This window comes from Acomys minous (assembly GCF_964271855.1).
Source record: "Acomys minous genome assembly, chromosome: 13".
NCBI classification, from domain to species: domain Eukaryota; kingdom Metazoa; phylum Chordata; class Mammalia; order Rodentia; family Muridae; genus Acomys; species Acomys minous.
In genome coordinates, this window is record NC_140495.1 from 1,006,748 (window position 1) to 1,022,550 (window position 15,803).

The following is a 15,803-nucleotide window of genomic DNA, read 5'->3' on the forward strand; positions in this document are numbered from 1 at the left end:
CGGGCATGGTGGCGCACGCCTTTAATCCCAGCACTCGGGAGGCAGAGGCAGGTGGATCTCTGTGAGTTCGAGGCCAGCCTGGTCTACAAAGTGAGTCCAGGACAGCCAAGCCTACACAGAGAAACTGTCTCAAAAAACCAAAACCAACCAACCAACCAACCAAACAAACAAAAACAACCCAAAAAACAAAAAATAAAAACAAGTAGAAAGGTGAGAACTGATACCCGAAGGTTGTCCTCTGACCGCTACCCACATGCCTGGCACACACATGCCTGTACCCACACCCATAACAAAGCACCTGTGCACCCCCACACACACTGGCAGTGAGCAGCTGAAGCCTGAGGTATGAAGAGCCCTCTGACAGACATTTGCTGAGCTACAGATAATCAGCGAAGAGGCTTGGGAAAATGCTATTTAGTAACTAGTTAGGCAAGGACCCTCCAACATACCTGCCCAGAGCTCTGAGGTCACATGAGGGGCCAGGGGGGCAGCCATCACCAGCAGGGCACACAGGGCATCCTCAAACTCAGGGCTGTGGAGAACCACTCTCTGAGAGGCTTGCTGAGAAAGAGGAAGGAACATTTAAGACAAAATCGGCAGGGGTAAGACAGGCCATGAGCGAAGTAGACGCCAGAGGCTCAGCAGGTGGGAGAAACACTTCACTACCTCTTTGCTCAGGTCAAAAGACTCCCCCACAGAAGCACACACTCGGCGCTCACAACTGCCCTTCAAGGGCAGGATCTGTACCCATCCGGCAGATGAAGAAGCTAAGCCTCAGCAAAGAGGAGAATCTGCTCTGGGAATAGGTCAGGCTTGTCGGCACTCGGCACTCGGCAAGACTTGCTATGTGCTGTGGCCCGGGGGAATGCAGAGCATTACCTCCCAAGGCCTCCACTGTGGGACTCCTGGATGTGGGTCACCTCTACCCACCAATTACTGACAGATTATTTCTTGTCAAGAAAAACTAGAGTCATATGCAGCAAAAAGAGGAACGGCGCTGACAATGGCAGCCCTTTTTGTCAGCGGAGCAGCTCTGCTCCATCTAGTTAAGCAAATACCAGCACCAGTGGTGCCAAGGAAACATCCTGACACATTCAGGAACTCGGGCAGGACAGAGAGAGGCCTAGGCCTGGCCCTGGCTTTGCAACTAGTCAGAAAGGTGTCTAACCTTCCGGGCCTCCATGGCCTCTTGTAAGAGACTGGAGATAAACAGAGGCTTGGCGCTAGGATGATGATCATACATTGGAGGCCAGCCTGGGCCGCACAGTAAGACTCTGCCTCAGAAAAAGCAAGTGACTTTGCTCAGATGACCTTTAAGCCTTGAAGTAGTAGACAGGGTTGTGACCATGGAAGGTGTGTTCCCAGTGCTTTTGCCCTCTCTCCTCAGCTCCTGAGTGAGGCCCAGCCGCTTACCCAGAAGGCACCACTGAGTGAGGCCCAGCCGCTTACCCAGAGGGCACCACTGAGTGAGGCCCAGCCGCTTACCCAGAGGGCACTGCTGAGTGAGGCCCAGCCACTTACCAAAAGGGCACCGCTGAGTCCCATCAGCTGAGAGACTGCAGAATTCAGTGCAAAGTCCTCCGTGAAATGTGTAGTCACCTGTTGGTAAAAATTGGTTTCTTTCTTTTTTTTTTTTTTTACTCACTTTCTTCAAAAATTCCTTTGAGCTTTCCAGAAGAAAAGGGAATGATAATAAACCAAGTAACAAATAAAAAACAAAACAGAACATAACAAAAGATACTTATAAATATATTCACTGCCTTGAATAATAACTAGATTTCATGAGCACAAAGACTTTTAAATTTAAAGTCAATGGTGTTTCTACTTTTTAAGACTGCTTCTTGGGCTGGAGAGATGGCTCAGAGGTTAAGGGCACTGGCTGCTCTTCCAAAGGTCCGGAGTTCAATTCCCAGCAACCACATGGTGGCTCACAACCATCTATAGTGAGATCTGGTGCCCTCTTCTGGTGGGCAGAACATTGTACACATAATAAATACATCTTTAAAAAAAAAGTGCTCTCTTTCCACATCACTGAGACAATGTCATTTCCCACAACAGATGCTTAAGAAAACAATGCATGCCTTTAATCCTAGTACTTGAGAGGCAGAGGCAGGAGGATCTCTGTGAGTCTGAGGCTAGCCTGGTTTACAAAGTGAGTCTAGGACAGCTAGGACTATACAGAGAAACCCTGTCTTGAACTCCATCCCCCAAACTCTCCAAAAACTGAAAAAATAAAAAATAAAAAGAAAGAAAGAAAGCAATGCCAGATGCTTGACTGGGAGGTGGGAGCTGCTGACAGACAGACATGAGAGGCAGGCGGCCTGCGAAAGTGCTCAACCAGCGCGAGTGAGGCCTGCGCTCAACCCCCACCACTGGGAGAAAGAAAGAAAGAAAGAAAGAAAGAAAGAAAGAAAGAAAGAAAGAAAGAAAGAAAGAAAAGAAAGAAAGGAAGGAAGGAAGAAAGGAAGGAAGAAAGAAAGGAAAGGACACATCTTTAAGGTGTTGAAACAACCCATCAGTTATCTGTTGCGGAGAGAAAATGCTTGGTATGAGAGCAAGCACTTGGCAGCACTCAGATCTCCAGAGTCACCTTGGTGACGCCCTCTACACAAAGGGTGGAGATGAAATTGAAGAAACGCCATTAGATGAGCATGCTACATCCAGAGCCACTCCCTTGGGTCACTACAACAACAACAACACAGTCAACAAACCAACCAAGCAACTTGCCATGTCATCTGAATTACTGTCCGGGTAAGAAGGGGCCTTGAAGCCTTCGCAGGCTTTAATCAACAAGCTTTCCCTTTTTAGCTCAGGGAATGGAACCCAGGCCCTGGCACACTTTAAACAAATGTTCTACCACCAACCTACAGCCAGCCTTGAATTAGCAAGTGAGAAAAAAAGTTAGCCTAAGAAGAACTTCGGTTATCAGATACCCATTAAAAATAACCTCAGATTGAAGAAATTACCCTACAGCAAGTCCTGGGACACTGTACCAAAGGAAGCACGTGGCAGAACTGATGAGTATCGGGGGGCACGGATCCCAGTCTGTGCCCACCCAGGTCCTCATTAGCTGCAGTACTGTCAGCAAGGCATCTGACCTGTCTGGGTCTCAGCCTCATCTATAAAATGAGAAGGGATTTTATGGCAGGCTCTGCTTCTTTCAACTCTGCACCCCTGCTAATAAAATGTGCACTGTCTCATCAGGGACTGAGTAGATAGGATTCACCTGCAGGTCAAGTCCAGAGACGGAAATTGATGGCTTCCTGAGGTCTAGGTGGGAGAAGGTGGCAGGGTGGGAGGGACAGCCATTTTTTGAGAACATCTCTTTCCTTCAGGGAGTCTAAGTAAACAGCCACAGCAGTGAGAGAAACTAATTAAAGCAACAGGGTCACGTCACAAGGAAAGAAGACGCACTGCGACCTCGGGGCGTGAAGACTGCAGGCTCATCCGCAGAGGTTCTGACCTGAGTGACGACTGAGTTCTTGTACTCCCAGAGGCCTCGGGCCCTGGCTTTCTCCTTGCTGTTCAGCAGCTGAGGCTGGGGGACTGACCCGGACGTCCTTGCCTCGATGAATCGTGTTGTCAGGGACCACAGCCGCTGTTGCCATCTCAGCACGCCAGGGAGGGCATCAGCTGCATTTTGTGGCAACCAAGAGGACAAAGAAAGAGTTCTGGTAAGAGAGGAATGAGAAAAGCCCCATGGTCCTTCCAGAGTCACCCACACTCCTTCCGGTATCCCTGATACTCTGAGCATGGGCAGCAGGGCTGCTCAGCTGTCACCACCTGTCCACAGCACCAGCACACGGCCTCCCGGGTCAGCACACCTGCCCACGCGCACCAGCACACGGCCTCCCGGGTCAGCACACCTGCCCACGGGCACCAGCACACAGCCTCCCAGGTCAGTGCCTGCCCACGGGCACCAGCACACAGCCTCCCAGGTCAGCGCCTGCCCAAGGGCACCAGCACACGGCCTCCCGGGTCAGCACCTGCCCACGGGCACCAGCACACGGCCTCCCGGGTCAGCACCTGTCCACAGCACCAGCACATGGCCTCCCAGGTCAGCGCCTGCCCACGGGCACCAGCACACAGCCTCCTGGGTCAGCACCTGCCCACGGGCACCAGCACACAGCCTCCCGGGTCAGTGCCTGCCCACGGGCACCAGCACACAGCCTCCCGGGTCAGCGCCTGCCCACGGGCACCAGCACACGGCCTCCCGGGTCAGCACACCTGCCCACGGGCACCAGCACACGGCCTCCCGGGTCAGCGCCTGCCCACGGGCACCAGCACACGGCCTCCCGGGTCAGCACCTGCCCACGGGCACCAGCACACGGCCTCCCGGGTCAGCACCTGCCCACGGGCACCAGCACACGGCCTCCCGGGTCAGCACCTGCCCACGGGCACCAGCACACGGCCTCCCGGGTCAGCACCTGCCCACGGACACCAGCACACGGCCTCCCGGGTCAGTGCCTGCCCACGGACACCAGCACACAGCCTCCCGGGTCAGCACCTGCCCACGGACACCAGCACACAGCCTCCCGGGTCAGCACCTGCCCACGGACACCAGCACACAGCCTCCCGGGTCAGCACCTGCCCACGGGCACCAGCACACGGCCTCCCGGGTCAGCACCTGCCCACGGACACCAGCACACGGCCTCCCGGGTCAGTGCCTGCCCACGGGCACCAGCACACAGCCTCCCAGGTCAGTGCCTGCCCACGGGCACCAGCACACAGCCTCCCAGGTCAGTGCCTGCCCACGGACACCAGCACACGGCCTCCCGGGTCAGTGCCTGCCCACGGACACCAGCACACAGCCTCCCAGGTCAGTGCCTGCCCACGGGCACCAGCACACGGCCTCCCGGGTCAGCATACCTGCTGTGCCTCCTGGGTCAGCACGCTTGCTGTGACAGATATGCCTTGGGGCCAACAGTGCTTAAGACAGTCCCCAATACTAGCAAAGCTGGGATCTCACGAGGACAGGTAACAGCGGCAGCGGTTGCACAACATGCTTGGGAACGGCACAGTGTGAGGTCAGCTAACCAAGTCTAACCATTTTTCTGATCTGAGAAAGCAGAACAGCCCACTTTGTGGTCCTGGGTCACACAGCTGACCAAATAAATATGGGTGCAGATGCCTGAACCCTGGCCACTGGGTTGGGTATTCTCAAGAGGGACAGCTGTGTGAACAGCACACATGGGGACTTGCACATGTACAAAGGAGAAAACTGAGCTGGGGCCCGCCCTGATGCAAGTCCTGCCTCTGTTACTTAAAGGCAGTTTGTTAGGACTTGACCTGCCACCAAGTCCAGATCCACTGCCGTGAGACACAGTGAGAGAGGCAGTCAGCTTTATGCTGAGATAGAACAGACCCCTCCCATAGGCACTGGCTTTCACTTCCCACATCCACATCCAGGCAGATCACAAGGGCAAAATCAAAGTTTTGGAGACACAAATCTCATGAGGAGAAGTCAAGCTGGCAGGGAGTGGCTGATGGGCCGCACGTGACATCTTGATGAGGGAGGGCTCTGGTCTATAAAGCCCTCTCAGGGAGTGATAAAGAAGACTGGCCTCTTTGTAGTAAGCATGGGGGGCTGTGCTTCAAGGAGACAGCTGTCCAGAGAGCTCACATTTTAGTCAGCACAGAGCCTGCAATGGAGTGGACTTCTGGGCCCCAGCACCGGCAAGTGTAGGACTGGGAAGTGCGTATGCAGTGGGACCCTCCCCCCACCTCCCACCTCCCCCACCTCCCCCACCTCCCACCTCCCCCACCTCCCCCACCTCCCACCTCCCCCACCTCCCCCACCTCCCACCTCCCCCACCTGCCCCGCTTCCCCCCCCCCAAGGGACCCAAGGCCCGTGAACCATGGAGAGCTAGGGTCTGGGAGTGGGACAGAAGCCTGGACAAGACGACATCTAGAATTCTCCATTGCTGTTCCCAGTTTCCTTCCCCAGCGCCTTCCAGGTCCAGGGCAGCCTGTAGAGGAAGCAGGAGGAGAAGGAGGAGGAGGAGGAGGAGGAGGAGGAAGGTGACTCACTCTTCACATCCCACAAGATGTCCTTCTCAGGAGGCGCTGCGAAGAGGATGTAGAGCCGGGTCGTGTCAATCCCGTACTGCGCCACCATGTCCTCGGGGTCCACCCCGTTGTGTTTGGACTTGCTCATCTTCTCCCACGTCACCTCTAACCTCTCTCTTGTTTTTGCACAAACAGGAGCAGGACCTAGAAGCCAAAAGAATGCTCAGGGACGGTATGTGCCCCTGAGTGGGTCCTCGGCAGGGAGCTCAGAGCTGCTGTAGGTGCCGAGGAAGTGGGCAGGGCGGACGAGACCCTGGAAGAGTCCGTGTTCTGAGTCTAAGCTCAGCGTCCAGTGAAGCTGGACAAGGCAGGGATGTCCAAGCAAACACTATGTTGTACAGGACGGGGCTGGGGAGCAGGGGTGACCACCCAGGAGCAGCCCACAGAGGCCTGTCCAGATCTGCCTTAGACTCTGCACCCAGCCAGGGCCCAAGAGCAGATGCTGACTTCTCAAGAGCGCCTGGACCTGGCCTTGGTTCTTGCCTGCCGCAGCCGCGCTGGGCCCTCCTTACCTGTGAAGTCTATATCCTCCCTCTGCAGACACTGTCCAGATGGAAGGCGGAATGTCTGTCCCTTGATGAGGCCTTGGGCCAGCAGTTTATGGAAAGGTTCCCTGAGGAAATATCATAGAAAAAGAAAGTGTGTGTGTGTGTGTGTGTGTGTGTGTGTGTGTGTGTGTGTTTAGCAACTGGGACACAAGGTACCCAGAAATCATCGCCACAGACCACACCTTGAAGTAGGACACTTGGGTACAGTGGTAACACCGACTCAGCGGCCGCCAAGTCTAAGCACACATTCCCATCCCCACTGACGTGAAGTGGAGAGAGCGCTGGGTCAGAGCTGGAAGCCTGGATGCCACCTACTCCTACCTGTGAGCCACGAACGCCACTTGCCTGGATGCCACCTACTCCTACCTGTGAGCCACGAACGCCACTTGCCTGGATGCCACCTACTCCTACCTGTGAGCCACGAATGCCACTTGCCTGGATGCCACCTACTCCTACCTGTGAGCCGCGAATGCCACTTACCTGTCTGGGTGTCCAGTTTGCCACCTATAACATGGGGGCAAGAGTACATGTCTCAGGGTGTCAACGGGCAGATGGAACCAGTGACTGCGTGAAAACGTGAGAGCCACACAGCGTTGCCCAGCGCAGAGGGGCCTAGCGGGCGTCCTGAAGGCTGGCGGTGTAGAGAGGCCGGACTACTTCCCTGAACACAGGATCTGCTTAGACTCTTCTAAAGTTTTAAATCGGACAAATTGGGCAGGAAAGGGTGATTTCTGTTAAAATCTAAGTGTCATCTACCTGTTCTTCTTGGCCCACTTCACACCAAGGAGGCAGCTGTCAGCAGCTGGTGTGTTATCAGTTACTTTTCTATTACCACGACGAAACAACATGACCACAGCGACTTAGGAAAGAAATCACTTGCTTTGGGGCTCACGATTCTGGGGGGCTGGGGTCCACGACCATCATGGCGAGGAACACTGTGGCGGGCAGGCATGGCAGGTAGGTCCTTGGAAGAGCAGCCAGTGCTCCTAACTGCTGAGCCGTCCATTGCTCTGCCCTGTCCCCGACACATGGTCCTTCCTCCTCTGCGGCCCTGGCTAGACGGGAACTGTCTGTGTAGACTAAACTGGTTTTGAACTCACAGAGATTCGTCTGCCTCTGCCCCCTGAGAGCTGAGATTACAGACGTGCACCACCACACTCACCATAATGGTTTACTCTTCTTCTTAAGAAGCACTCAATTTTCTCCCCTATTTTATTTTGCCTTGTAAGAATCTGCCCAATTCTATTTTGATGAATTTTAGCAAGTGATTCTAGCCCCCATCCTATGTAACAACAAGAGGCTGGGTCATTTATGCTGTCCTGGCAGACCATCCAACATCTCAGTTCTGGGGTGACATGGGGTGGGGCAGACAGGTTTTGGGGAGCTTCTACTCAGGGGATCAGAAATCCCAAACCCTAACCCACTAGCCACTTAGCCTGGCAGGTCAATCCCAGGAGCCTCTGACTTTACGTCAGGGTCATCTGATTTGGATGAGTAGTGACCCAAGAGAGTCCAACCAAGGTCCCTGTCCAGCAACTGTGGTGAGTGGTAACAAGGAGGAGGACATTTTCTAGGAGATTCAAGAGGGCGGACAGGGCAGACAAGACACTGAGAGCCATAAGGGCCAGAGACAAAGGATTTCTCACTTTCGTGCATGTCAAACCTATACTGCACCGTAATGTCCTCAGGGCCAGGTCTAAATGCACGCTCTTTCTGCCTGGGATGAAGCACGCCTTCCTGCTCTAAAATCTTTCAGTGAGCATGTGTGTGTTTGTGTGTGCACATAGGCGGGGCACACGCATGCGTATACACACGCATAAGGTATATAGAGGCAATGGTGAGAGATGGGGCACATTTGCAAAGGTGGAAAAGATCCAGTGCAGTTAACATTCTAATAGAAATGCTGAGTGCCATGTTTGCGAGGCCCCGTTCAGTGCATCAGATGATGTCACAGGGACAAGTGAGTGTGCTACTGTGTCCAGATACGAGAGGTTCGCTATGTGTGCACGGAAGTGTCAAGGTGACAGGAACCAACCAGCACAACCACTCTTTGCTGAGTAGGTGAAGGGAGAGGCTGCGTGCAGATAACAGCAAATGAAGTAGTGCCCTACAAAGTAGGAACGCTGCCCCTCAGCACCACGTGGTGCCTCAGTGGCCCACCAGGCTGGTCTGGGCACTCCCAGCTGCATGTTTTTAGCACAAGTTTATCTACCCTGTGTTTATTCAATGTTGTGGTTACTGTCTCCTGTGCCAGCATCCGCTGAACAGGGCGTGAGGTTTTCTCTCATACTGAGCATTGGGTTTAGTCGCACATAAGAGAAACTCAGGGAAGTGGACGTGTGCCTCGGTGGCACAATACATGGGCACCACACAAAGCCATGGGTTTACACTCAGCACCTAAAAACATGCCTAGAGTGAGTAAAATCAGCAGCACTAAGACTCAGGGAAACGGGCTGGAGAGATGGCTCAGGGGATAGGAGCACTGACTGCTCTTTCAAAGGTCCCGAGTTCAATTCCCAGCAACCACATGGTGGCTCACAACCATCTAAAATGAGATCTGGTCCCCTCTTCTGACCTGCAAGAATACTGCATACATAATAAGTAAATAAATCTTAAAAAAAAAAAAAAGACTCAGGGAACTGAGCTGGGCATGGTGACACACACCTGTAATCCCAGCACTGGGGGAGGCAGAGGCAGGTGGATCTCTGTGAGTTTGAGGCCAGCCTGGTCTACAGAGTGAGTCCAGGATAGCCAAGGATACACAGAGAAACCCTGCCTTGAAAAGCCAAAACCAAAACACACACACACACACACACACACACACACACACACACACACACAGGGACAGAGACAGACAGACAGACAGAGACAGACAGAGACAGACAGAGACAGAGACAGAGACAGAGACAGAGACAGAGACAGAGAGACAGAAAGAGAGACAGAGGGACAGACTTGGGACTGGGCATATGACTGCATACCTGCAATCTCAGCATTTAGAAGGCTGAGGTAGGACAATCCTGATTTTGAGGCGAAGCCTAGGCTATATATGAAATTTTCTGACAGAGGGAAAAAAGGCTTAAAGGTAGGGAGTTGAAATCTTATTATTTATTATTATCATTGGATTTTGTTTTTGTTTTCTTTTTTCTTTCTTTTTGATACAGTCAAGTGGCACACCACTGCCACCTTCTGGGAATGTGTAGAATTGCAGCTCACCAGCCTGACGACCCTGACACTGTCCTAAGACTGTAATCTTGCTTTTAAATCTCTCTCCTCCTCCTCCTTCTTCTCTCTCTCTTCTCTTCTCTTCTCTTCTCCTCTCCTCTCCTCTCCTCTCTCTCTCTCTCTCTCTCCTCAATCTCTTTCACTGTCTTTCTTCCCCTCTCCTCTCTTTCTTCCAGTGTTTAAAGCAAATTGTCAAGTGACAATTAGCACTCACATTGAAAAGCACACTAGTCCTGGGATGGGTACAAGCTATGAGTCTTCATGACACCGACACCTGTACAAACACAGAGACATAAACAGCACCAGTGTGGCACCACCTGCAGGCACTCTGTCTCTACTGCCACCTAACTAGCTTGACCACTACCAGAATCATTTACTTTTCTATTTCAAAACTACTTCAAAGAGTTTCTGAGTGAGGGCCTCAGGGTGCCCACACTGCCCTTTCTCTGTAGAGCAGCAGCGTACCAGGACCAGGGCTCTGATAAGGAACGTGTCTCCACTTCTGCAAGCTGTGCTACTAGATCTCTGAAGTCCTTCTAGGCCCCAGCGCCTCCCAGTTACAGTGCGGCAGGCAGGCGCTGTCCCAAGATGATGACTTAGCACAGAGGTGATAAAAACCAGCGCTAAAAGCACTGGCTGCCTTTCCAGAGGACCCAGCTTGGAGACCCAGCACCCAGATGGCAGCTCACTATCTTTAACTGCAGCTCTAGGGGATCCAATACCTTCTTCTGGTCTCCAGGGCACTGCACATGTGTGGTAAACATACACGCAGGCAAAACACACACATATATATATTTGTTTAAATGGCCTGCGTGCCACTGGCCTGGCTACGGCCCCCAGGCTCCCGAGCCCCAGCAGCTCTTCACTTCTGAAGACGTCTCTGCCCAAACACACATGACAACGCAAACTGAACAACTCTGACTCCTGTGAAGGCAGGAAAATGAGAGGCGCCTGCAGCCCCTCTAAGGGGAGGTGGGAAGCACCACGCTGGGCCTCTGCAGCTGGACGGGCCTTCAGCTGCACCCCTGGGACACCACAGCATAGCTGTGTAGGCAAGAAGACTAGGTTAGACCAGGTTAGACCAGGTTCCTCCCCAGAGCCAGAAACTAGAACAACTGATTTTTGTGCTGCCCCCGAGGATGGGAAGAAGGGGGAGGGCGCAAGCTCAGGGAACTCCAGGCACACATCAACTGGCTGCTCTGAGTGCCGTGGCTATGAAAACCGAAGCCCTGGACAGACAGCTGCCCAGTCTCCTGACTGGGCCAGGTGGCTGCTGATGTAGACCCATGAAGAAACCAAGTTGCTGTCCACCCTCGCCAGAATTACCAGGAGCCGCCCTAGGTTGCCTTTTGCAGACTACATCCATAAACGGCCACTTTTAACACTTACTATGTAATCACTGCCGACCTGGGCTGGGTGTGGTGTGCACACCTGTGAACAATCCCAACACGGAGGTAGGAAGAACAGGAGTTCCTGGCTGACCTGGGTCTGATGGTGAGTTTAGAAAAAACCAAAGCACATTAACAAAATGTCCACGAGACTGTGACAGTAACGGGACACAGCTCACAGCCAACAAATTTGTTTTCACAGATACAAAGTGCAAAGTGGACTGAGTAGCATAACCCGAGTGAACCACAAGCATTTTAGCTAATTATCTTCTGGGCCCAGTGATATTGTTGTGTTTAGTGTCCTTCCTACTCGGGTTGGGTGTTCCCCACACATCAGGGGCTCTGGGCAAGAAGCAGAAAGCGGTTTCGGCGCTCAGCTACTCCCGGATGTGTTTCACCCGGCAGAGCTCTAGCCGCAGAGCGGTGAGGGTGGAGCTCCCAGCACCCTCATTCTAACGAAGCGAACTTTCTGTCTGCTTTTCGGAGAAACTCAAAGTTATAGATACATATTTTGTTTGTTTGAGGCAGGGCCAATCCTCCTATCTTTGCCCTCTAACTAGTGGGGTTCCGGGCATGTACAGAGTTCATACGTTTTTATCTATCAAAAAATTTTAAAATAGGGACAGAGCCAGTTCAGTCCCTGGGACCCACGTGCTGGAAGGGAGCGAGCACCGACCCCTGCAGCTGCCTTCTGAACCCCACGGGACAGAGTGGCAGGCACAGCGCCGCCACATGTGCACACACAAACTAACTAAATAAATGTAAGAAAACTATTTTACGTAGGTTCTCACTATGCAGCTCTGGATGGCCTAAAACTCAGAGATTGCTTGCCTCTGTCCCAAGTGCTGGGAATGAAGTCATGTGCCGCCTTCGGGGAGATACACACACACACACACACACACACACACACACACACACACACGCACAGATAGATGATAGATAGATAGATAGATAGATAGATAGATAGATAGATAGCTGTGTAGGACGGATCCTTAAGATATACTCCCCTTTCCTCCTAAGAAATAAAGCATCATTCTTTTAAAAATAATAAATTAGAAAATTAAGTGAATGCTTTAATAAATTATGATACACAATGCAGAAATAAAAGAGAATGAGAAATATGTATGTTCTGATAGGAAATCAAAATATTCCATTAAATAAAAAAAGCAAAAGACATATGTAATATATGTAACATTTACAAGTGAGTGGTGCATGCCTGTAATCCGAGGCCTTGGGAGACAGAGGCAAGAGGATCAGTTCAACGTCGTCTTCTACTACATAGTAAGTTTAAACATAGCCAACTTTTCCCCTTTCAACAAAAAGGAGATCATTGGGACACATGCATTATGGGGAAGATAAACAAAATATATTTTATTCTGGAATATGAAAAGAAACAAAAGCCCAGGAAACGGATAGAAGGTCGGGATGGGAAGGGAGATGTACACTTTCTGTACAGCAAATGAGTACTTAACAGGATGACCTGGGGTCATTTAGCAGCACATGAACAGGAGACTGCAAGTTATTGTCCTAACAGAAAAATAACAAAAAAGGCTAGACATGGTATAAAACATACTATTTAAAATGTGTCATTGAGCTGGCAAAAAAAAAAAAAAAAAAAGCAGAATAAAGAAACAACAACAACAATCCCAATTTTCCCCCAAGTCCCTAAACACTCAGAAAGTACAGCAGATAACCACCTTTCTCTGCCTCCAATGTGCTAGGATTATAGGTGTGCACCATCACACCTGGCCCGATACAACACAGCAGCAGCCGCCGCCGCCGTCTGAGCCTGAAGGGACATGCCAGCTGAAAGCCCTGTGTTGAGGGGTTGTCTATGGAGGATATTTAGGGCTGAGAAAGGAGCGCTCTGTAGTTCAATTGTTTAGTGTACATGAAGCTCTAAGTGTAATACTCACTATGCTAAGAGAGAAAAACATGGCCAGGTGGTGGTGGCGGCGCACACCTTTAATCCCAGCACTCGGGAGGCAGAGGCAGGCGGATCGCTGTGAGTTCGAGGCCAGCCTGGTCTACAAAGTGAGTCCAGGATAGCCAAAGCTACACAGAGAGACCCTGTCTCAAACACCAAATAAATATATAAATAAATAAATAGATGAAGTTGAAATGACTTTACTTTTAGAGAAAAAAATACAAGGGTTATCAATAAAGGAAACAAAAAGACATACGAAGGATATATTTCAGCCAAAAGGATTAATTTCAGATGTTAAGATTGGAGAGAGGAGAGACGGTGAGCACAGGCATCGGCAAATGCGGGTCCAGCGCAAAGAAAGCCGCGCTCAGCACTCTGCAGGCTGACACTGTAAAGGACAAGGGTGTGACCAGAGCCAGATTCTCCTGAGGAAAACGGACAAAAAGGGGGACTCCCTCAAAGGACGTCAGGATGTGTACACTAAAGAACAGGCTGTAAGTAGTGAGGTGGCACAGCAGACAGCCAGCCACCAGGCACGGAGCACGGGTCCCAAGGAGTGTGACAACTGACAGCGCTGGTGGATGGAATACATTGGTTTATGATGAAGACACAGAACAGTGGGGAGAGGGCGGGGCTGTTCAACACGGAACACAGGCATGAAAAGCAACAGCCATGGAGGGGAAGAGGGGTGTGTGTGTGTGTGTATGGTGTGTGTGGTGTGTGTGGTGTATGTGTATGTGTGTGTGTGTGTGTGTGTGTGTGTGTGGTGTGTGTGTGTCTCTGTGTGTGTGGTGTATGTGTATGTGCGTGTGTGTGTGTGTGGTGTGTGTGTGTCTCTGTGTGTGTGGTGTATGTGTATGTGTGTGTGTGTGTGTGTGCGCGCATGTGTATGTATGTGTGTGTGTGCGCGGTGTTGGGTATTGGATCCAGGGTCAAGCACACACTAGGCAAGCACTCTGCTGAACTTTATCTTCAGCCCCAGTATTAAGTTTTACAATATTAGATTAATGATTTCTGCTCATCAAAAGATGCCATAAATAAGAGATAAGTCAAGAATAAGGAAGTATTGGCAATAGATACAGTGAAAAGGAATTAGCATGGAAAATCCTCAAAGGGCAGAGCCCTTGTGCTGCTGTGGCTACACAATCCAAGTTCTGCAATGAAAATTCCAGTCCACACAATGACATCACTCAGCAATGAAACAGAAAGAGGTATATCAACCGTGCTAAATCTCAAAACATGTTGGGTGAAGAACATTGTAGAATATGTACAATGTAGTTATACACAGAAGGATCAATGCAGGAAATCAAAACCACACATGTGTTCTGAAGCACACAGAGAAATGGAAGATGGCTCTGCAAACAAAGATGGCTTCCACATAAGCCTCATGACCTGCGTTTGATCCCCAGAACCTAAAGGTGGGAAAGGAAACTGATTCTGCAAAGTTGTCTCCACAGGCAGGCTGTGATACATGCACCCATTCCCCATAATCTCAATCTCTCTCAATCTCTCTCTCTCTCTCTCTCTCTCTCTCTCTCTCGTTCTCTCTCTCTCATACACACACAAACATACACCACTAATAAATACAATAAATCAGAGTGATAAACTTACAAAGAAAACAGGTAAAGTTTCCTGGGGAGCTGTCTGTGGAGGATGGAGCTGTCTGTCTGTGGAGGATGGAGCTGTCTGTCTGTGGAGGATGGAGCTGTCTGTGGAGGATGGAGCTGTCTGTCTGTGGAGGATGGAGCTGTCTGTCTGTGGAGGATGGAGCTGTCTGTCTGTGGAGGATGGAGCTGTCTGTCTGTGGAGGGATGGAGCTGTCTGTCTGTGGAGGATGGAGCTGTCTGTCTGTGGAGGGATGGAGCTGTCTGTCTGTGGAGGATGGAGCTGTCTGTCTGTGGAGGATGGAGCTGTCTGTCTGTGGAGGATGGAGCTGTCTGTGGAGGATGGAGCTGTCTGTCTGTGGAGGATGGAGCTGTCTGTCTGTGGAGGGATGGAGCTGTCTGTCTGTGGAGGATGGAGCTGTCTGTCTGTGGAGGGATGGAGCTGTCTGTCTGTGGAGGATGGAGCTGTCTGTCTGTGGAGGATGGAGCTGTCTGTCTGTGGAGGATGGAGCTGTCTGTGGAGGATGGAGCTGTCTGTCTGTGGAGGGATGGAGCTGTCTGTCTGTGGAGGATGGAGTTGTCTGTGGAGGATGGAGCTGTCTGTCTGTGGAGGATGGAGCTGTCTGTCTGTGGAGGATGGAGCTGTCTGTGAAGGATGGAGCTGTCTGTCTGTGGAGGATGGAGCTGTCTGTGGAGGATGGAGCTGTCTGTCTGTGGAGGATGGAGCTGTCTGTCTGTGGAGGATGGAACTGTCTGTGGAGGATGGAGCTGTCTGTGGAGGATGGAGCTGTCTGTCTGTGGAGGATGGAGCTGTCTGTCTGTGGAGGATGGAGCTGTCTGTCTGTGGAGGATGGAGCTGTCTGTGGAGGATGGAGCTGTCTGTGGAGGATGGAGCTGTCTGTCTGTGGAGGGATGGAGCTGTCTGTCTGTGGAGGATGGAGCTGTCTGTCTGTGGAGGATGGAGCTGTCTGTCTGTGGAGGATGGAGCTGTCTGTCTGTGGAGGATGGAGCTGTCTGTCTGTGGAGGATGGAGCTGTCTGTCTG

At 51.5% G+C, this 15,803-nt stretch overlaps 1 protein-coding gene across 2 annotated transcripts in view; it reads right to left on the reverse strand.

Moving 5' to 3' along the window:
• LARS2 (leucyl-tRNA synthetase 2, mitochondrial) overlaps nucleotides 1-15,803 on the reverse strand; it is a 106,211-nt gene that overhangs the window by 8,560 nt on the left and 81,848 nt on the right. For both annotated transcript variants that reach the window (XM_084752338.1, XM_084752339.1), the window contains 5 exons: nucleotides 6,583-6,683; nucleotides 6,032-6,214; nucleotides 3,464-3,633; nucleotides 1,522-1,599; nucleotides 450-561 (listed from right to left, as the gene is read on the reverse strand). In XM_084752338.1, coding sequence (XP_084608464.1) covers nucleotides 450-561; nucleotides 1,522-1,599; nucleotides 3,464-3,633; nucleotides 6,032-6,214; nucleotides 6,583-6,683 — 644 coding nt within the window. The remainder of the gene's footprint in view (nucleotides 1-449; nucleotides 562-1,521; nucleotides 1,600-3,463; nucleotides 3,634-6,031; nucleotides 6,215-6,582; nucleotides 6,684-15,803) is intronic.